Source organism: Orcinus orca, chromosome 8, assembly GCF_937001465.1.
Source record: "Orcinus orca chromosome 8, mOrcOrc1.1, whole genome shotgun sequence".
Classification (NCBI taxonomy): Eukaryota; Metazoa; Chordata; class Mammalia; order Artiodactyla; family Delphinidae; genus Orcinus; species Orcinus orca.
Window position 1 is genome coordinate 45,857,971 of NC_064566.1, and position 21,951 is coordinate 45,879,921.

A 21,951-nucleotide genomic window follows, 5' to 3' on the forward strand; every position below is an offset into this window, starting at 1 on the left:
AGTCTGCGCGTCCAGAGCCTGTGCTCCGCAACGGGAGAGGCCACAACAGTGAGAGGCCTGCATACAGGAAAAAAAAAAAAAAATGAAACAGGTAAAATTAATTTTACTAATGTATCCAAAATATGATAACTACAACATGTAATCAATATTTTTAAAAGAGATATCTTGTTATTTTCTTGTACTGTCTCTGAAATCCTGTGTATATTTTATATTTACAGCACATCTCAATTCAGACTAGCTACTTTTTCATTTTTTTTTTTTTAAATATTTATTTATTTGGTTGCTCCAGGTCTTAGTTGCAGCAGGCGGGCGTTGCGGCATGCGAACTCTTAGTTGCAGCATGCATGTGGGATCTAGTTTCCTGACCAGGGATGGAACCCAAGCCCCCTGCATTGGGAGCACAAAGTCTTATCCACTGCGCCACCAGGGAAGTCCCATGGACTAGCTACTTTTCAATGCTCAATAGCCAGATGTGGTTAATGGCTAATGTACTGGACAGCATGGCCTACAGCCCTCATTTTCCACACTTTCTAGAACTTGCTTATACTTTATCTTGTTGTAGTCATTTCATGTATTATCTTCTTTACTAAACTGCACACTCCTCAAGGTAAGGGACAATGCTGTATATTTTTCACTTCCCCAGAGTCCCTAGCAAAAGGTATAGATTAAAACCTTCAAATTTGTATACTGTTTTGTAGATCAATTTTCTTCAACATCAGTGTTTGGTAAGAAACAGTTGGCTGGTAAATGTTCTGTTGTAACACATAGAGGTTGTGAGCTCCATCTATTCAAGCAAGTATATTGTTAAAATGTCTTATAATTCCCATTTAACAGAGAGTCCTAAATACAACAAGCAAAGCAAATTCCCCAAAGTCACCCCGGTGAAGAACTTCAGAATTCCAACCTAGTTCGATCTAACAGCCTGGTGTCCCATTATCTAACAGCATTTTCTCAAATCATCACTGAAGGAAGTCACTGAGAGTTAAGTCAGCTGCCTACCAGCTCCTGCTCTCAACTCCAAGGTAACAGCATCTGCCTGAGACATACAACACCCTATGAACAAAAAGCACTGATGAGGGATGGACTGGGAGTTTGTGGTTGGTAGATGCAAACTATTACATTTAGAATGAATAAACAAGGTCCTAATGTATACCACATGTATAGCAATATCCTGTGATAAACCATAATGGAAAAGAATATAAAAAAAGAATATATGTATGTGTATAACTGAGTCACTTTGCTGTAGAGCAGAGATTGGCAAAACACTGTAAATCAACTATACTTCAATTAAAAAAAGAACTGATGGAGATGTGCTGCCTGGTAATGCAGGTGCTCCATCCTCCCAGAGGTGCCTACCCAGTGAAATATAATACCTTTGACATTGTCCATCTGACAGAACAACTTTTATCCTAACTGCTGTCACTTCTGGTTGGTAAGCCATTGTGGCTGTAAAGCTAAATATTCCTAAGGAAGTGAAGGGTAAAGAAGGCATAGAAGAACCTTGAGATGAAAAAACTAATTTTTCTGACATTGTAGAAATCTCTTCCTAACTGTAAGATCTCCTTATATGAAATTTGACTATGTGCAGATTTACTCCCAAATACCTTTCTACAATTAAAAATTAATTTCTGAAAACTGCAGTTTCAAGTAGACACAGATTTTGGGTTAAAAAAAAAAAGGAATCTGAAGGTAGAATGAGAAGAAGGAAATAAAGCAGAAAGCAGAGGAGAAAAATAGATTTATGAAATGAAGCCTTGGGAAACACAAAGGAAGCTGAGGCAAAGACTAACTTAGACTTATGTTGCAGGATTCGGATTCCAATGTGTTAATAATCATTGAGCGGATTACAATAACCCTCCTGGGGGGTGGGGCGGTGGGGGGGTCGGGGAATGAGAGGGCAAACTGAATAAATGAGAAAAGGTTATTCAAAGCCTCTTCCGTCTCTAGCTTCCAGTTACTATGTACCTCTGGGACTGCAGTAAGACCCCAAAGGAAATACAAAATGGGGACCAGGAAGGTTAAGAGCCTCTGAGTCATAAGATTAGAAATGCACTGGCTATTAAGATGGAAGACCACACACACGAAAGTGCCTCGTGGATTGCGTATTATCCTCAATAAAGCAAAAGTTTACATATATTTCAAAAAAACAAAAACTTCCAGTCTATCTTACTGAAAAGTTTCTAGCAAGTAAGAAACGGAAAAAGGAAATAATCCAGAATCCATTATTACCATTTTAAGATGTTTGAATGTCTCTTACATGCTCTTTATTTGGAGAGCTGTCTTTACTGTTTCATTTTGGTGAGATACAAAAAATATTTACAAAGACTTTCACAGGCTCGCTCCTAAGTCATGCTCTGGTTCTCTAAATGGGGTTTTTTTTAAATTAGATTTTTAGAACAGAAACAACTTTAACCACAGGGGTTAACAGAAACATAACACTAAAGATTAGGGAAGGAATACTATACATGCCAAATTCACAAGAATTAACCAAATCTTTTACATTGTGTTTCACACAATAAAAGCCCTTTACTGCAACTTGCTTCCTTTATATTTTCAACAGACCACTGGCCTGGCTCAATTACTTTTGTAACTAGCAAGATTAAAAATTTTTGAAGCTAAATGCCTACATGGGAACAGAACACATGACATTATTCACAAGATACGAAAATCAACCACGGGGCAAAAATTAAAGAACATTTAGTTGAAAATCTATCATTGAGAAATGAATAAAGATTCAAACTACTCATGTTGTTCCTCAATTTTTTTTCATTTACATCCTCACTAGTTGTGAGCTCTTTTACTTCAAAAGGGCACAATTTAAAACAAAACCCTGCGTTTCTAAAAACAACAGGATAAGAGTGCAGAGCCAATAATCTTATTCAAGACATTTCCAGCACTGACATGTAATTCACACTGCAACCATAATTGTAAAGTAAAATTATAACAGACGTTGGAAAACTATCACTAGATTTTGCTATATTTAAGAAGACAACACTAACTATAACAGTAAGAGTACTAATTTTAAGGTACTTTTTTATTGAAGTATAGTTGATTTACAATGTTCTGTTAGTTTCAGGTGTACAACAAAGTAATTCAGTTATATATATACAGATATATATTCTTTTTCAGGTTCTTTTCCCTTATAAGTTATTACAAAATATTGAATATACTATATATATTATGTATAGTAGTGTGCGTATGTTAATCCCAACCTCCTAATTTATCCTTGCCTCCTCCTTTCCCTTTCGGTAACCACAAGTTTGTTTTCTATGTCTGTGGGTCTGTTTCTGTTTTGTAAATAAGTTCATTTGTATTTTTTTTAAGATTCCACATATAAGTGATATACGATATTTGTCTTTCTGTGTCTGGCTTACTTCATTTAGTATGATAATCTCTAGGTCCATCCATGTTGCTGCAAATGGCACTATTTCATTCTTTTTTATGGCTGAGTAATATTCCATTGTGTGTGTGTGTGTGTGTGTGTGTGTGTTTGTGTGTGTGTATATATATATATATATATATATATATATACTACATCTTCTTTATTCATTCATCAGTCAATAGGCATTGTAAACAGTGCTGCAACGAACACTGGGATGCATGTACCTCTTTGAATTACAGTTTTCTCCAGATATGTGCCCAGGAGTGAGATTGCTGGATCATATGGCAATTTTATTTTAAGGAACCTCCATACTGTTCTCCAAGTGGCTGCACCAACTTACATTCCCATCAACAGTGTAGGAGAGTTCAATTTTAAGGTACATTTTGATTTCTGGAAGGAATACAAAAAAAACTAGTAACAATGGTTACCTCAGGGGCAGGTAACTAGTGTGGGCCAGGGGTTGGAGGAAACTTACTTTTCACTTTTGTAAATGCCCTTTAGTACATTATGAATTTTATACCATATGTATATATGAACTATTCAAAAAGTTTCTTTTTGATGTACATTTGTTTAAATGATAGGCTTCATCTCTTCAACTTCTTGGAATTGCATGTATTTCTAAGTAACACTGGAGATTTAGTATCTTTCTGCAAGACCATCAAAATTCTAAATAATCTGAAGATAATTTATAAACACCAATGGAGAAGAAAATAATTGTTGCTTCTCCTTCAAACAATATGTCCAATACCTATTTCCCTTATGACTTTTGTAAACTTACATACCTAAAAGTAACAATGTCTGTTTCAGATGGCATATTAATAAAGTTTACTAAAATATGGAATCCACACACAAATGTCCCTCATTAAAAAAAAAAAGACGAAGGGCACAAACATCAAAACCAAGGGAAAAATTGGTGAAAAAAAAGTTCAATAATGTTTACTCAGCCACCTACATGTATGTAGCACCTTCCTATAGATATAAAGAAAAGTTTCCATCAAAATCTCTCCCAGTAGTTTTTAACTGAATTCAAGATGAACATAGACTTAAACTACAGTTTTTTCTAAGGAAGGGCTATTAATGAATACAAGTATAAAAGCAAGTAAAGAATGTGTTTCTGAAGATTTCTCTCCCACCATAAGCCTATTGCTATCTACTTCAGCAGCTGAAAAGTAGATCTCCACACAATTAGAACAAGCTTAACTTAAAACAATAACTTAGGGCTTCCCTGGTGGCGCAGTGGTTGAGAGTCCGCCTGCCGATGCAGGGGACACGGGTTCGTGCCCCGGTCCGGGAAGATCCCACATGCCGCAGAGCGGCTGGGCCCATGAGCCATGGCCGCTGAGACTGCACGTCCGGAGCCTGTACTCTGCAATGGGAGAGGCCACAACAGTGAGAGGCCCGCGTACCGCAAAAAAAAAAAAAAAACCAAGAAGAAACAATAACTTAGTTTAGTATCCCTCTGTGTTCCAGCCTGAAAAATAGTGACAGCAAATCAATGACAGTTAAAAAAATGAGTTGCGGGCTTCCCTGGTGGCACAGTGGTTAAGAATCCTCCTGCCAATTCAGGGGACACGGGTTCGAGCCCTGGCCCGGGAAGATCCCACATGCCACGGAGCAACTAAGCCCGTGTGCCACAACTACTGAGCCTGTGCTCTAGAACCCACATGCCACAACTACTGAAGCCCACGCGCCAGAGCCCGTGCTCCACAATAATAGAGGCCGCCGCAATGAGAAGCCCGCGCACCTCAACAAAGAGTAACCCCTGCTCACCGCAACCACAGAAAAGCCCACGTGCAGCAATGAAGACCCAACACAGCCAAAAATAAAAATAAATAAATTCATTAAAAAAAAATGAGTTGCCTTCTAAAAATCCAATTACAGATTAAGCCAATATAGCTGATGACTGCTATGGGGGTGCACAGGCTGACTGTGCAGGTGGAGACCTATACAGCTACAACTCAGGTAGGGAGCCAGAAATGCCACAACTGGAGCCAAAGAGACAGAGGTCCCCTGGAGAGGGTGCACAAATTGCCAGGAGGAAGCTCAAGGAAATCACAGGGAACGTGGAAGAAAGAATCAAGGTAAGGAAAGTGAGGCAGAGTTGGTTCCCTATTTGTTGGAGGGCATGGAGGTGATAAGGGGTGTTCTTTAATGAAGATCAAGATATTGACCTGCAATGACCTCATGCCCAGCTGTTTTAACAAGAAACGCCACTGTGGCTAGAGCAGGGGTCCCCAACCCCCAGGCCGCAGACCAGTACCGGTCCGCAGCCTGTTAGGAACTGGCCACACAGCAGGAAGTGAGTGGCACGCAAGCAAAGCTTCATCTGCCATTCCCATCGCTCCCCACTGTTCGCATTACCACCTGAACCATCCCCCGCCGCCGCCCTGTGGAAATACTGTCTTCCACAAAACCAGTCCCTACTGCCAAAAAGGTTGAGGACTGCTGGACTAGAGGACAGCCCAACATCTGCTTCTATAGTAGCTTATGTAAGTCACAAGTAGTTTTTAAATTCTGTGTTCTGTATTTTTATCTTATTGCTAAGTTTAATGAAAATCTATGTTGGCCTCAACAAATATCTTTTATTTTTAATAAATTTTTTTGTCTGCGTTGGGTCTTCATTGCTGCACACGGGCTTTCTCTAGTTGCGGCAAGCGGGGGCTACTCTTTGTTGCAGTGTGCAGGCTTCTCATTGCAGTGACTTCTCTTGTTGCAGAGCACGGGCTCTAGGTGTACGGGCTTCAGTACTTGTGGTACGCGGGCTCAGTAGTTGTGGCTCACAGGCTCTAGAGCGCAGGCTCAGAAGTTGTGGCTCTCGGGCTTAGTTGCTCCGTGGCATGCGGGATCTTCCCAGGGATCGAACCCGTGTCCCCTGCATTGGCAGGCGGATTCTTAACCGCTGCACCACCAGGGAAGTCCCAACAAATATCTTTCTTATGTTAATTTTTTCTTTGTATTTTAAGTTTCAAAATTTATACAGATGGTAATTTTTGTTTTACTCAAAAATATGCTATTACTCTTCAATAAGTGGTCCTGGGAAAACTGGACAGCTACATGTAAAAGAATGAAATTAGAACACTCCCTAACACCATACACAAAAATAAACTTAAAATGATTAAAGACCTAAATGTAAGGCCAGATACTATAAAACTCTCAGAGGAAAACACAGGCAGAACACTCTATGACATAAATCACAGCAAGATCCTTTTTGACCCACCTCCTAGAGAAATGGAAATAAAAACAAAAATAAACAAATGGGACCTAATGAAACTTAAAAGCTTTTGCAAAGTAAAGGAAACCATAAACAAGACGAAAAGACAACCCTCAGAATGGGAGAAAATATTTGTAAATGAAGCAACTGATGAAGGCTTAATCTCCTTTAATATGAGCTGCTCAATATCAAAAAAACAAGCAACCCAATCCAAAAATGGGTGGAAGACCTAAACAGACATTTCTCCAAAGAAGATATACAGATTGCCAACAAACACATGAAAGGATGCTCAACATCGCTAATCACTAGAGAAATGCAAATCAAAACTACAATGAGGGGCTTCCCTGGTGGCGCAGTGGTTGAGAGTCCGCCTGCCGATGCAGGGGACACGGGTTCGTGCCCCGGTCCGGGAAAATCCCACATGCCGCGGAGCGGCTGGGCCCGTGAGCCATGGCCGCTGAGCCTGTGCTCCGCAATGGGAGAGGCCACAACAGTGAGAGGCCCGTGTACAGGAAAAAAAAAAAAAAAACTACAATGAGGTATCACCTCATACCAGTCAGAATGGCCATCATCAAAAAATCTACAAACAATAAATGCTGGAGAGGGTGTGGAGAAAAGGAAATCCTCTTGCACTGTTGGTGGGAATGTAAATTGATACAGCCACTATGGAGAACAGTATGGAGGTTCCTTAAACTAAAAATAGAACTACCATATGACCCAGCAATCCCAGTACTGGGGATATACCCTGAGAAAACCATAATTCAAAAAGAGTCATGTACCACAGTGTTCACTGCAGCTCTATTTACAATAGCCAGGTCATGGAAGCAACCTAAGTGTCCATTGACAGATGAATGGATAAAGAAGATGTGGTGCATATATACAATGGAATATTACTCAGCCATAAAAAGGAACGATATTGAGTTATTTGTAGTGAGGTGGATGGACCTAGAGACTGTCATACAGAGTGAAGTAAGTCAGAAAGAGAAAAACAAATACCTTAGGCTAACACATATATATGGAATCTAAAAACAAAAATGGTTCTGAAGAACCTAGGGGCAGGACAGGAATAAAGACACAGACGTAGAGAATGGACTTGAGGACACGGGGAGGGGGAAGGGTAAGCTGGGACGAAGTGAGAGAGCGGCATGGACATATATACACTACCAAATGTAAAACAGATAGCTAGTAGGAAGCAGCCGCATAGCACAGGGAGATCAGCTTGGTGCTTTGTGACCACCTAGAGGGGTGGGATAGGGAGGGTGGGAGGGAGATGCAAGAGGGAGGAGATATGGGGATATATGTATACGTATAGCTGATTCACTTTGTTATACAGCAGAAACTAACACACCATTGTAAAGCAATTATACTCCAATAAAGATGTTTAAAAATGCTATTAGTTAATAATAAAATTTAGGTATAAAAAATAAGCTTTTTGACTTGTGGTTGCCAAGCGGAAGGCAAGGTGAGAGAGGGATGGATTGGGAGTTTGGGATTAGCAGATGCAAACTATTATATATAGAATGGATAAACAACGAGGTCCTACTGTACAGCACAGGGAACTATATTTAATATCCTGTGATAAACCATAATAGAAAATATGAAAAAGAATGTATATATGTATAACTGAATCACTTTGCTATACAGCAGAAATTAACACAACACTCTAAATCAACTATACTTCAATAAAGTAAATTTTTAAAATTAAAAAAAAATTTTTTTAAATAAGCTTTTTGGGGACTTCCCTGGTGGCATAATGGTTAAGAATCCGCCTGCCAATGCAGGGGACACGGGTTCGAGCCCTGGTCCGGGAAGATCCTACATGCCCTGGAACAACTAAGCCCAGGCGCCAAAACTACTGAGCCTGCGCTCTAGAGCCCGCAAGCCACAACTGCTGAAGCCCGTGCACCTAGAGCCCGTGCTCCGCAACGAGAGAAGCCACCGCAATGAGAAGCCCTCGCACTGCAAGGAAAACCCAACACAGCCAAAAGAAAAACAGTAAGATTTTTGTACTAAACTGGGGGCCCTCAAGGAAAATATTTACTAATTATAGCAGTGACCCAAACACATTTATCTAAATGAGTACTGTACTGCAAAGAAATCTCCTTAAAAGTCAAAAATAAATTTATTCCCAAGATGATGCCAATACTCCAAACTTTTCACAACTTCTCTTCACAAAAGAAGAAATAATGTAGTTTAAGAGCTACGGCAGGGAAGAATCAATACCATTACTTTACAATCTCCAAAATATATGTACATAATAATAATAAATTAACTCTCAAAGATAACAGACGATGTTTTCCTTGAAAATCTCTTCTTCCTCAGCACCAGTGTTGCCCCAAAGTGGTTCTTATATCCCATTTCTGGTCCCCTGGCTTCCATTCTTCCTCTCACCACCTACTGTAGCCATTCCCCAAGGCCACTGTTGAACCTCTTCTCTCCTTTTTCCAAGCTTCAACTACCAAGATCCTGTACCAACAGCCCCACACTTACCCAAGGACATCATCTCCAGGTAAATATCCATCCATCAAAAACTCTTTCTTGGGCTTCCCTGGTGGCGCAGTGGTTGAGGGTCTGCCTGCTGATGCAGGGGACGCGGGTTCGTACCCTGGTCCGGGAAGATTCCACATGCCGCAGAGCGGCTGGGCCCGTGAGCCATGGCCGCTGAGCCTGCGCGTCCGGAGCCTGTGCTCCGCAACGGGAGAGGCCACAACAGTGAGAGGCCCGCATACCGCAAAAAAGAAAAAAAAAAAAAAACTCTTTCTTATACATACACACAAACACACTCATATCCTACACTCCAATCAAAATCAGTTACACAGAAGTCCCTATAAATGCCTGATTAATTCCTGTGGCCTGCAGTAGTTCACAGGGATCCCTTAGAGCTAAAAGCAGTCAATAAATACCCATTGAAGAAAGAAAGAAAGAAAGAAAGAAAGAATGAATGAATGAATGAATGAATAGGATGGGCTTAATCCTCCTCCCATTTCCACATAATCACATTCTAGCTTTCTTCAGAGGCAATTTCAAAGCTTTTTCATGAAGTAATTCCACCAGTAAAAAGTACTGGTCTTGGGCTTCCCTGGTGGCGCAGTGGTTGAGAGTCCGCCTGCTGACGCAGGGGACACGGGTTCCTGCCCCGGTCCGGGAAGATCCCACATGCCGCGGAGCGGCTGGGCCCGTAAGCCATGGCCGCTGAGCCTGCGCGTCCGGAGCCTGTGCTCCACGACGGGAGAGGCCACAACAGTGAGAGGCCTGCGTACCGCAAAAAAAAAAAAAAAAAAAAGTACTGGTCTCTTCCTCTAAAATCTCATGGGCTCTTATCTTCTATCACATTCATCATGGGCTCTTATCTTCTATCACATTCAACATCTTCCTCTCCATAGTATTCCTGTACTTCTTATCTCTACCACCAGATCTTACATTTTTTAAGGATAGGGTAATTGTCTAAGTAATATAATCTATATATATACACAGAAAGGCAGAGAGAGACTTCTCTAACGGTTGCCTATTCTTTTAGTTTGCCTACCAACATTTAAACTCTTTGAACGCAAAAATTCATGTTTCTTTTTCCCCCACCTTCACTATCATATCACCCTTAGAATTAGGCACAGTATCTAACACATGAAGTGTCACCACTCACGTCAAAAACTGTGAAGGTAATTCAAAAAGACAAGTGTCCAAAGTATTTTAAAATGCCCATACAGTTTTCCAAAGCAATAAATTTTAACCTCATTTTGGGTATGTAATTTTTAGTCTGCTATTTAATAAATCAATTGTATGACATTTTCTCCAAGGAGATATTAACTCTTAAGAGCCTAAAAATACTGATCTTTTTATAAAATTAGCATGGTAATTTACACAAAGTATATGCAAAAGGTTATTTATGAACAAATTTATGAACAAATGAATGAATGAGCAAATTAAGGCAAAAACTCTATTCCTAGCCAATGGATCAATGAACGTCGAACTTCAGAGTCAAAACTCCAAAAAGGAGAGAACTAAACAGAAACTTTTTAATATTTCCAATTCCAGAAACACTGGCAAGATGAACAGAACTGAATCAATCCCGAAATCTCTCAGTTAAGCAGACAAAGAGACAAAATACAACGACACATTTGCATTATCAACATCCTGTGGGTAAAAGCTATGCACTAGGATTTAATACTTCCTGCCAAGCCCACAGTCAAGAATCCTCTGGACACTTTTTCCATAAGCAGCCACAAAGACAATTTTTAATGGTGTACAACAAAAGTAATAGAAAATATTTCGTTAATGCCATCAATTGGAAGAGAAAAAAATGAAAAAATAGTGAAAACAAACAGAAACCAAATAGTCAAATGGTAACCCTAAATCGAACATCATAATTAAATGTAATTGGTCTAAACACACCAATTAAAAGATTGTTAGAATGGATTAAAAAAAAAAAACAAGACCCAACTACACGCCATCTACAAGAAACTCACTTTAAACATAGTGGTATAGGTAAATTAAAAGTAAAAACAGTGAAGAGTAAAATGCAACTCTATTCATAATCACCAAAAAATGGAAATAACACAAATGTTCTTCAAGGGTGAATGGATTAACTATGGTACAACCATACAATGGAATATTGCTTAGCAATAAAACGAATTATTGATACACAACAACATAGGTGAATCTCTAAGGCATTATGCTGAGCAAAAGAAGTCACTGTCAAAAGGTTACATACTGTATGACTCCATTTTTATGACACTGTAGAAGAGACAAAACTATAGCAATTAAGAACAGATCATTGATTGCCAGCAGTTGAGGAAGAGGGGGGCAGCATGAGGGAACTTTTGGGGATGATGGAACCCTGATTTTGGTAGTAGTTATACAAATCTATATATGTTAAAACTCAGAACCATCCACCAAAATAGTCAATTTTACTCTATGTAAATTTTAAAAATAAAGTCAAATAAAGATTAAATGGATGATCTCTATGAAACCTTCCAGACTATGTTTTTATGAATGAGAAAAAAAAGAGAAGGGTAAAAGGAAAACAGGCAGAATGCTAAGTCCTACTGGCATAAAAGCCACTAGTCATGAGAACCTCCTGATTACTGCACAAAATATACAAAGCAAACTCAATCTTCAGAAATTCACTCCCAGAAGAGGCTAAGAAAACCAGACATTCAGATCCAAAATGTGTATATTTTTAAATGTCTATGAATGGCTCTTCTTGTCTGTTTCCATATTTTACACTTTCAAGAAGCTGCCAATTTCTCCTGGCTAAATGCCACTTACCCTGCTTGGGGTTACTCAATTTACAAGCATTCCTTTATTTATACCTTATACGCTCATTTAATGATGGGGTCTTTGGCAGTCACAATAAAGACTCTGCAAAAGCACTTGCTTTTGCAAAGTGCCAGATCAGAGCTTCTCACCCGGAAACTAAGGTCCCTGCGGCACACGGCACACCCTCGATTCGTTCCAGACCTGAGGACGCTAGGTCTTCCTCCCTAGTCGGAAAGGGTACCCCACCGCCAAAGCGCCCCAAAATTGGAGGTCGCTGCGGGCCAGGCTCTGGGGCACTTCTCTCTTCTCGGAACTGCCTGGTAGCCTGGAGGGCATTTGGCCGTTTTGAGAACTGCCCCGGTGCGGAGCGTGCCCCTTAGAGGGCTCTGACCAGTCACCTTGGGCAAGTCCCTTCCTCTCCCAGAGCAGGGAGGAAACTCTGGATAGGTTTCCTAAGGGAGCTTCCCACCGCCCTCTCCGAGTCAAACTTTCTGGGCCTCCCGCGCCAACAGGAAGACCGGCTCGCCCCTCAGAGCCCCCCACCCGCGCCGTCCCTTGCTCACCAGGAGCCCTGAGGGAACTAACGCACCGGTCCGAGCGCGAGGCCCGAAAGCAAGAGGGAGGCGAAAAATGCCAAATCCCGGTCTCGGCTCCCTCCACCCCGAGCACCAGGAGCCCTGAGGGAACTAACGCACCGGTCCGAGCGCGAGGCCCGAAAGCAAGAGGGAGGCGAAAAATGCCAAATCCCGGTCTCGGCTCCCTCCACCCCGAGCAGGCCGCTCGGCCGCATTCCGGTCCGCCATCCCCTCTGGTCACCGCCCGCCTGCCCGCTTCCACCCGGTGGTAGTAGATCACGCGCCGGGTAGGGGCGAGTGCGGGCCCGCGGTAGGCGGGTGCGCCCACCTTGAGCTGGGACTTCGAGACCTTGCCGCTGTGGTCCAGGTCGAGCGCGGTGAAAGCATGCCAGATGGCCTTGAGCAGCTCGTCCTTCAAGCCCCCCATGGCCGCGGCCCTGCTACCCCGGCTGCCGCGACTGTCCCGCCAGCCACTCGGCGCGTCTGACGCCCCTTGGCCTCTGCCGCCACCGCCCGCCGCGCTGTCACCTGACAGCGGCAGACCCCGCCCCCGCCAGGCCCCGCCCACTCGGCGCCCGCGGGGAACCGCGCTGTGCAGCTGGAGCTCTGGGTCCGGTGGTCTGCCTCTCCCTGCCGGTAGGAACGCCCGGCCTTCTTTCCCGGCTAGAACGGCAAGCGCCACCACGCATCCCCCTAGTGCTCCCAAGACCAGCTCGGGCCATTTTCGATGCTCGCATGCCCCCCAAACAAGAGCCCCTATCCCGAGAAAAAATATGAGAGTCCAGCGTCCCACAGTGAAAAATGGAGCCCTGCTCCTGACCCGGGGACGGGGTCACTGTCTGAGGAGGCCAGACAAGATCCCCAAAAGTCCCCGGTCAGGGGCTCAAATGCTGGCACAGTACCTAGTGGGAGAGGAGGGGAAGGGGAAGCAGGGAAGGGCCTTGAGGGAAGTTGGTTCATGCATTTCGCAAACGACTCTTGATGCCTACTGTGTAGTGGTCTCCGGGGGCAAAGAGTTGAGGTTTAAGGTGGGTTTAGAAATCAGAGGGTCAGACAACCTTTTCTAACTCTCAGCTGTTGAGGGACAGTTCACAATTTAGGAAGGGTTTGATGTGGGTAATGCTGCTGTTTCCTGATGTTTCTGTGCTTGCATAATAGGAGATCTGGAAGGACCCCAGCAAATCACTCCACCCATCTTACTAATCAGAATGGTTGGACCATTCAAAAGAACCTATCTGTGCCCGGAAGAGCGTCCTCCTCATTGCAGATGTTCATTTGATATCTGTTAACAATGATCACTTGACCTCTTTGGGCTTCAAATGTTCCACGTATGAAATGAGCGTGGTTGCTCCAGATGTTCTGGAAGGGTTCTCCTAGTGCTCACATCCTAAGATAATAAATATTGCTGGCTGACTCCAGTCTGATTAAGTCACCAGGCACAGTGCCTTGCATCTCCAATCCAAGACCAAATCTGGACAAAATGGATAGAAAAACAAATACCAAGAGTTTTCAAAGGGAAACGGTTCTCAGATGAAGTTTGGTTTTGTTTTCCTCTTTTATGTTCCTGAATGCACATATATGAACTTTATTAAAAGGAAAAGGGCATCATTAAAAGGAAGGGGGATTTGGAAAAGAGCAGAAAAGGAAGGAGCAGCTTCAGTGAGCTTCAGGCCAAAGGGAACTTGGTGGGGCAGAGGAAAGGATGGCCCAGTTGAAGGGAAGGGGCAAAAGCAGAGGGACTGTCAGTCTCTCACTGTGAGGGCCCTAGAGACCCCACTTCTCCATTTGTCAGGACTTTTCTTGCTCTGCCAGAATCCAGTCTCTATCAATGATCTTCCCCAACTCCAGATCAAGTCTGCCAGTCAACAAAAACACATGATTTAACCTCTAATTTCTTCATGCCAACTCAGCTTTCCCTAGGTAGTGACAAAAAAGAAACCCTCCTAATTCTCAAGTTTCAGATTAACCACTAGATAACACTCCTTCTCTCTCTGTATCTGGAAGCACCAAAAAGATATTTCAAAGCTTTGGGGTGGGGGGTGGGGGTCACACGACCAGTACATTCTGAACTTTCAAATTCCTACTTCTTGGACTTCCCTGGTGGAGCAGTGGTTAAGAATCTGCCTGCCAATGCAGGGGACAAGGGTTCGAGCCCTGGTCCGGGAAGATTCCACATGCCACAGAGCAACTAAGCCCGTGTGCCACAACTACAGAGCCTGCACTCTAGAGCCTGCAAGCCACAGCTACTGAACCCACGTGCCACAACTACTGAAGCCCGCGTGCCTAGAGCCTGTGCTCTGCAACAAGAGAAGCCACCACAATGAGAAACCTGTGCACTGCATTGAAGAGTAGCCCTTGCTCGCCGCAACTAGAGAAAAGCCCGCGCACAGCAACAAAGACCCAACACAGCCATAAATAAATAAATGTATATTAAAAAAAAAAATTCCTACTTCTTCCACAATCCCCACTCTCATAATCTGAACAAATTTTAAAGCAAAATGATGTCATGGAAGGAGCTGTGCTTTGGAACCTAACACATTATATTAATTATCTACTGCTGTGTAACCAACTAACCCAAAATTTAGCAGCTTAAAATAATAATAAACATTATCTCATATTTTCTGTGGGTCCAGAATTTAAAGGCCATATAGTTCTGGCTTGAGGTCTCCTGAGAGGTTTCAGTCAGGATATGGGACTGTAGTCATCTGAAGGGGAGGCTGTTGCTGTAGAAATTACTTGTACCATGGCTCACCCACATGGACTTGTTCACAAAAGGCCTCAGTTCCTCCCTGTATGGGTCCACCTACAGGCTACTTGAGTGTCCTTACAACGTGTCAGCCGGCTTTTCCCAGAGCAGGTGGTCTAAGAAAGAGAAAGGTGGAAGCTGCAATGTCTTTTATGATCCTGCCTCAAAAGTCACTTATCATCATTTCTGCAATATTCTACTGATTACTCAGGTCAGACCTATTTAAGGTGGGAGGGGAAATACAAAAGAGTGTGAGTATCAGAAGGCAAGAACCACTGGGACCCATCTTGGAAGCTGGCTACCACACGGATGTAGGGCAGAATCCAGACTCCACCATTTGCTTACCTATGAGCAAATATGAGGCTTCATTTCTTCATATGTAAAGTGGAAATGCTAATATTTATCTTGCAAAACTGTGATGAGGCTTAAATGAGACACTAGTACACATATGAGACACAGCATCCTGGTACCAGGCAACTGTTGATATTTGGCTCATGTGGTAGTTCTGTGCGGTGTCAATTTAACTAAACTGAAATTCAGTTCCCCAAATTTCCCTTCCCAGTCTGGTTCCAAGATAGGATTGGTCACAGGAGAAATTTGTGTAAGATTTGAAAGGAGCAAGTGAAGCAGCAGCCCTTGTGCTCTGAAGATGCCAGGTACCAGCTGCGGATTGTAAACTTGTTACTGACCTGCTGGCACACTGTTGGTGCAGAGCAGCAACTGGTCCCCAGCTCCTCCAGCTCCCACCACATCTCCTATTTCAGCTTCTCCAAGCCCCTGGGGCAAGGCACACATGTAGTTCTATGGTAAATGCATCAACTTCTCCTACAGACCACCTGCATCAGCAGCATGAGAGATAGCTATGGGTTCCGTTTTGTCCTCATAGCTTCCAGTTTGTCCTTGTGGATTCTAGTTTGCCCTCACTCTCCCCCAGTTCAATCCAAGCTGTCTTCCTGACTGCTAGCCCTGATGACCTATCAGTTTCAGGCCATTTCTGGATGCAGAGGCTACAGCCTTCCACAGAATTCTTCAGCAGCTTTCCTTTGTGATCCCTGGTTAGTTTCCTTTGATCCTCCAGCCATCTCCTTCCAGACTTTTTCTCCCCCAGCTTTTCCTACAATTGTGCTGTATTTAATCCCTGTGATGAATCCTGTATCCTTAGTGGTGCTGCTTCCCTGACCAGCCCCTAACTGATACTGAAATTTGTGAAGTTTGATACTGTTAACAAAAAGCATGTGTCACTGGCTTTGGGCAGGGGGGTGGCAGAAGCTAAAAGGATCTCAAGGGAAGGTTTGAAAGACAGTGAGGGAATTGTTGTTGAAAGTTGCTGCTTTGAGTTGAATTGTCTCTCCCCAAAATTCACATGTTTAAGTCTTAATCTCCAGTGTCTCAGATGAAGTTTTACAGAGGTAATCCAGTTAAAATGAGGTCATTAGGGTGGGCCCTAATCCAATATGACTGGTATCCTTATAAAAAGAGGAAATTTGGACACAAACACACAGGAAGAATGACATGTGAACATGAAGACAGAAATCAGGGTGATGGGTCTACAAGCCAAGGAACACCAGAGATAGCCAGCAAATCACCAGAAGCTAGGAGACAGGCATGGAAAAGATTCTTCCTCATAGCTTTTTGAAGGGACAAACCCTGCTGGTAGCTTGATCTTGTATTTCTAGCTTCCAGAACTGTGAGACAATAAATTTCTGTTGTTTAAGCCACCAGTTTGTGGCATGTTATCATGGCACCCCTAGCAAACTAATAGAGTTATAGCTGGTAAAAAGTTTGGCAACACTGTTGCCTGAGATAATGTAAAAACTAGGAAGAGTATCTAATAAAAACTAGTAAAGATACTTAATGATCTTGTGGATCTGGCTAAGGAGATTTCCAATCATAACATTGAAATTGCCAACTGGCTTCTACTATTTCTCTAAGACACAATACAAAAAGGGAGTTGAACTAAGTTTGAATTGTTCAATTTTCAAGTAGAATCTAGAGGGACTGTAAAGGAGCCAAGATATGCTGGTTTCAAAAATAAAATTCTTCCTAATCCCCAGTCTCTCCTGGTAACCAACAAGGAGCACTAGGCCTGCCAGTGAGCTCTATCGAGCTCTCATCTTATCTTGGCCAAAGGTCTGTGTCGAAGAAAAAAATCAACTGATAGTCAATCTAAGAAAGAAATGGAAGATTTTATTCAAGCCAACCTGAGGATTATAATGCAGGAAGCAGTCTCGCAGAAAGCTCTGAGGACTGTTCTGCCTGTTACAGGTCAAAGCACAGGTATATAAGTTTTTGAGACAAAGGGTTCTACACCAAAAGACATACTGACAGTGGACACAATCAGATCTGCACATACGAAGAGGGTCATCATGACCCCTTATAAGATTAAGAAGGAAAACATTCTCCTAGGGCTTCCCTGGTGGTGCAGTGGTTAAGAATCCGCCTGCCTATGCAGGGGACATGGGTTCCACCTCTGGTCTGAGAAGATCTCACGTGCCGTGGAGCAACTAAGCCCGTGCGCCACAACTACTGAGCCTGCACTCTAGAGCCCGCGAACCACAACTGCTGAGCCCATGTGCCACAACTACTGAAGCCCGTGCACCTAGAGCCCGTACTCCACAATGAGAAGCCACCGCAATGAGAAGCCCGCACACCACAACGAAGAGTAGTCCCCACTCACCACAACTAGAGAAAGCCTGTGCACAGCAACGAAGACCCAACGCAGCCAAAAATAAATAAATAAAATAAATTAAAAAAAAAAATTCTCCTAAGGAGGTCTGGGTAATGCAGATGCACAACACACACTAAAGCGGAAGGAAGAGGCCCAAACAGGCGGAGAAAATTTTTAAATAAAATATGAATTTTATCCCATCACTGAAATGCCCTGTAATCAGTGGGCACAATCTGGCAACAAGAAGCAGAAATGCTGAGCAACTGTGCCTGAAGCCGGCAGTTGTGGGAGTGGTGTCCGGCCCCTGGCCACTCAGGGGCTGATAGCATCTTTGTGACTGCCATTACCCCAAAGCTTTCCTGAGAGGAAGCTTCTGGTTCCATGGGAAGTTTCATAAACCGATGCCAGGATTCAAGTTCTCAGAAGCAGGACAAATTGCAGTCTCCTCAACTGGTGAAAACAGCTCTCTCCGCCTCATGGGGTTATTGTGAGGATCAAATAAAATAACAGCTGTGAAAGCGTGGCATAGTCACTAAAGCCCATCCAAATGGGAGGGGCGGTCGTGAAAAACAGGAAGGAGGAGAATAATGGAATTCTGATGCCAACAAGGACAAAACCCTCTGAGGCCTTAGGGTTGGGTGGTTTGCTCAAGGTGCAAAAGCAGCAAAATCTGATCTTGTAACTGTAAGAATTGTGTGACAGGGTTAACTCTGAAAGCCTCCTCCAACATCACTAGCTGGAGTTTAGGCTGAACCCCATGTTCCAATGAAAATCCTGATTTAATCATCTGTCACTGAGACCAAGGCCATATCTACTGCCCCATGGAATGCATGAAAACTCCATGTCAGCCTGACCCACTGAGAACAGGGATGAGGGTAGAGTTAGGAGAAGCTTCTCAGATGTGGAGATTGAGTCTTTTTTTTTTCATTTTATTGAAGTATAGTTGATTTACAATGCTGTACCAATCTCTGCTGTACAGCAAAGTGACTCAGTTATACACATATATACATTCATTTTTATATTGTTTTCCATTATGGTCTATTACAGGATATTGAATATAGTTCCCTGTGCTGTGTGATAGGACCTTGTTTATCCATTCTAAATGTAATAGTTTGCATCTACCAGCCCCAAACTCCCAGTCCATCCCTCTCCCTCCCCCCTACTTCCTCCCCCTTGGCAACCACAAGTCTGTTCTCCATGTCTGTGAGTCTATTTCTGTTTTGTAGATAGGTTCATTTGTGCCATATTTTAGATTCCACATATAAGTGATATCATATGGTATTTGTCTTTCTCTTTCTGACTTACTTCACTTAGTATGATCATCTCTAGTTGTATCCATGTTGTTGCAAATGGCGTTATTTCGTTCTTTTTTATGGCTGAGTAATATTCCATTGTATATATGTACCACATCTTCTTTATCCATTCATCTGTTGATGGACATTTAGCTTGTTTCCTTGTTTTGGCTATTGTGAATAGTCCTGCTGTGAACATAGGGGTGTATGTATCTTTTGAATTACAGTTTTGTCTGGGTATATTCCCAGGAGTGGGATTGCTGGATCATATGGTAATTTTATTTTTAGTTTTCTGAGGAACCTCCATAGTGTTTTCCATAGTGGCTGTACCAACTTACATTCCCACCAACAGTGTAGGAGGATTCCCTTTTCTCCACACCCTCTCCAGCATTTGTTATTTGTAGACTTTTTAATGATGGCCATTCTGACTGGTGTGAGGTGATACCTCATTGTAGTTTTGATTTTCATTTCTCTGATAATTAATGATGTTGAGCATCTTTTCATGTGCCTACTGGCTGTCTGTATGTCTCCTTTGGAGAAATGTCTATTAAGGTCTTCTGCCCATTTTTCCGTTGGGTTGTTTGTTTTTTGTTGTTGAGTTGTATGAGCTGTTTGTATATTTCAGAGATTAAGCCCTTGTTAGACATGGAGATTGAGTCTTGAGAATTAGTGAAAGTTCACAGATAGCTGTAGAAGAGAAGGAAGGACATTCCAGAAAAAAAGAGGTAGCTAGCTGCATGCACAGAAGTATGAAGGCAAAAAAAAAAAAAAAAAAAAGAATGGTGCTTTGGCTATGTGATATCGTGATTTATAATAAATATACATTTGGGGCTTCCCTGGTGGCGCAGTGGTTGAGAGTCCGCCTGCCGATGCAGGGGACACGGGTTCGTGCCCCGGTCGGGGAAGATCCCACATGCCGCAGAGCGGCTGGGCCCGTGAGCCATGGCCGCTGAGCCTGCGCGTCCCGGAGCCTGTGCTCCGCAGCGGGAGAGGCCGCAATGGTGAGAGGCCCACCTACTGCAAAAAAAAAAAGAAAAAGAAAAAAAAAGAATAGAATGATAGTTGCCAGGGGCTGGCGGGAGGGAGAAGTAGGGAAATGTTGATCAAGGGCACAAAGTTTCAGTTTTACAAGATGAATAAGTTCTGGAGATCTGATGTACAGCAATGTGAATATAGTTAACAATACTGTAGTGTATACTTGAAATTTGCTAAGAGGGTAGATCTTAAGTGTTCTTACCACCAAAAAAAAAATGGTAACTGGTAACTATGTGAGGTGATGGCTATGTTAATTAGCTTGACTGGAGGAATTATTTCACAATGTATACATATATCAAAACATCAAGTCATGGCTTCCCTGGTGGTGCAGTGGTTAAGAATCCGCCTGCCAATGCAGGAGACACGGTTTCAAGCTCTGGTCCGGGAAGATCCCACATGCCGCGAAGCAACTAAGCCCGTGCGCCACAACTACTGAGCCTGCGCTCTAGAACGCGTGAGCCACAACTACTGAAACCTCTGCACCTACAGCCCGTGCTCCGCAACAAGAGAAGCCACCACAATGAGAATCCCGTGCACCGCAACAAAGAGTAGCCCCCGCTCACCGCAACTAGAAAAAGCCCACACGCAGCAACAAAGACCCAACACAGCCAAAAATAAAATAAAATAAATTTATAAAAAAAAAATTCAAGTCATATACCTTAAACATATACTATTTTTCTTTGTCAATTATACCTCAATAAAAATGGAGGGAAAATCAGCAATGTCAAAAAGAAAAAAAAAATCTTCCATTCTTCACTCTCTTCCTTTCTTCCTCAGTGCCTTCCTTCCTTTTCTTCTTTCTTTCTTCCTTCCACAAATTAGTGTTGAGCATCTTCTCTGTATCAGGTATTGTGCCAGGCACTGGGAGTCCAACAATGAACATGCAGGTTGGCCCTTCCCCTCATGGACTTAGAGTTGGGTGGAGGTCCCGTCCTTTCTGCTGATGACTTGAGGAGGCCATGCCATGTGGGTGCCGCTGAGTTTACCACTCCTGGACTGTTCAGGGTCCTCAGAATAGCTTCCTGCTCCTTCTCATATTTCCAATCTTTCCCCATCTCTCCCATCATCTAACCTTTGATACATTAGTAGAATCATTGGCAGATTTTACTTCCCAGGAAACAAAGGATGGAAACTTTCGAGTCAGCTTTCTTTCCTTATGGTATTTGATGGATGCCCCATCTTGTAACACATTATCAGACCCCCTGTTTACCTGGTTATTATGTGACCATCAGGTTAATCCTATTTTCCTGTTCTTAGTACAATTTCTGCTTTTTACATAATTCTTTGGCTTACTTTTGTTCCCTGTATACATTCGTCCCTCATTACACTGAGGGAAATATATACTTATACTTTATACTGTTGGGGAAGTGGAAATTTCCCCTTTACCCCTCTTGAGTTCCTGTGGGACTAATAATAAAACTGACACAAAACAGATTAACAGGACAAAAAGAAACAAATTTTAATTCATGCACTTGGAGATGCCATAGAAATGAGACTTAGGTAGTGGCCAAAGCAGGCAACTTTTATACTTTTTAGACAAAAAACCAAAACAAAACAATAAGTTTGTGAAGAAGTGACAGGACAAAGAAACTTATGTGTTGGCTGCTCAGTTAGTGAAGAATCTAAACAGAGTTGGGCTTGAGGGAGTACTTTAAAGAAGTAACAGGTTTGTCTATACAGGCTTCATGGCCTGACTTCCTTACCTCTAGTAATAAGGGTCCTTTCTACCTCCAGATGCAGGGAGGGCACCTTTCACGTGAGAGACTGACTTCCTGCTTTCAGGGAG

At 42.7% G+C, this 21,951-nt stretch overlaps 1 protein-coding gene across 2 annotated transcripts in view; it reads right to left on the reverse strand.

The window, feature by feature from the left end:
* The window catches only part of SWAP70 (switching B cell complex subunit SWAP70), a 94,248-nt gene that overhangs the window by 65,471 nt on the left and 6,826 nt on the right, over positions 1-21,951 (reverse strand). The window contains exon 1 of one of the 2 annotated variants that reach the window (XM_004279198.2): positions 12,753-12,941. The exons of the other annotated variant lie outside the window; for it this stretch is intronic. Within the exon in view, the coding sequence (XP_004279246.1) occupies positions 12,753-12,851 (99 nt within the window). The 5' untranslated portion in view covers positions 12,852-12,941. Of the gene's footprint in view, positions 1-12,752; positions 12,942-21,951 lie in introns of those variants that run through there. 2 annotated transcript variants of the gene reach the window in all.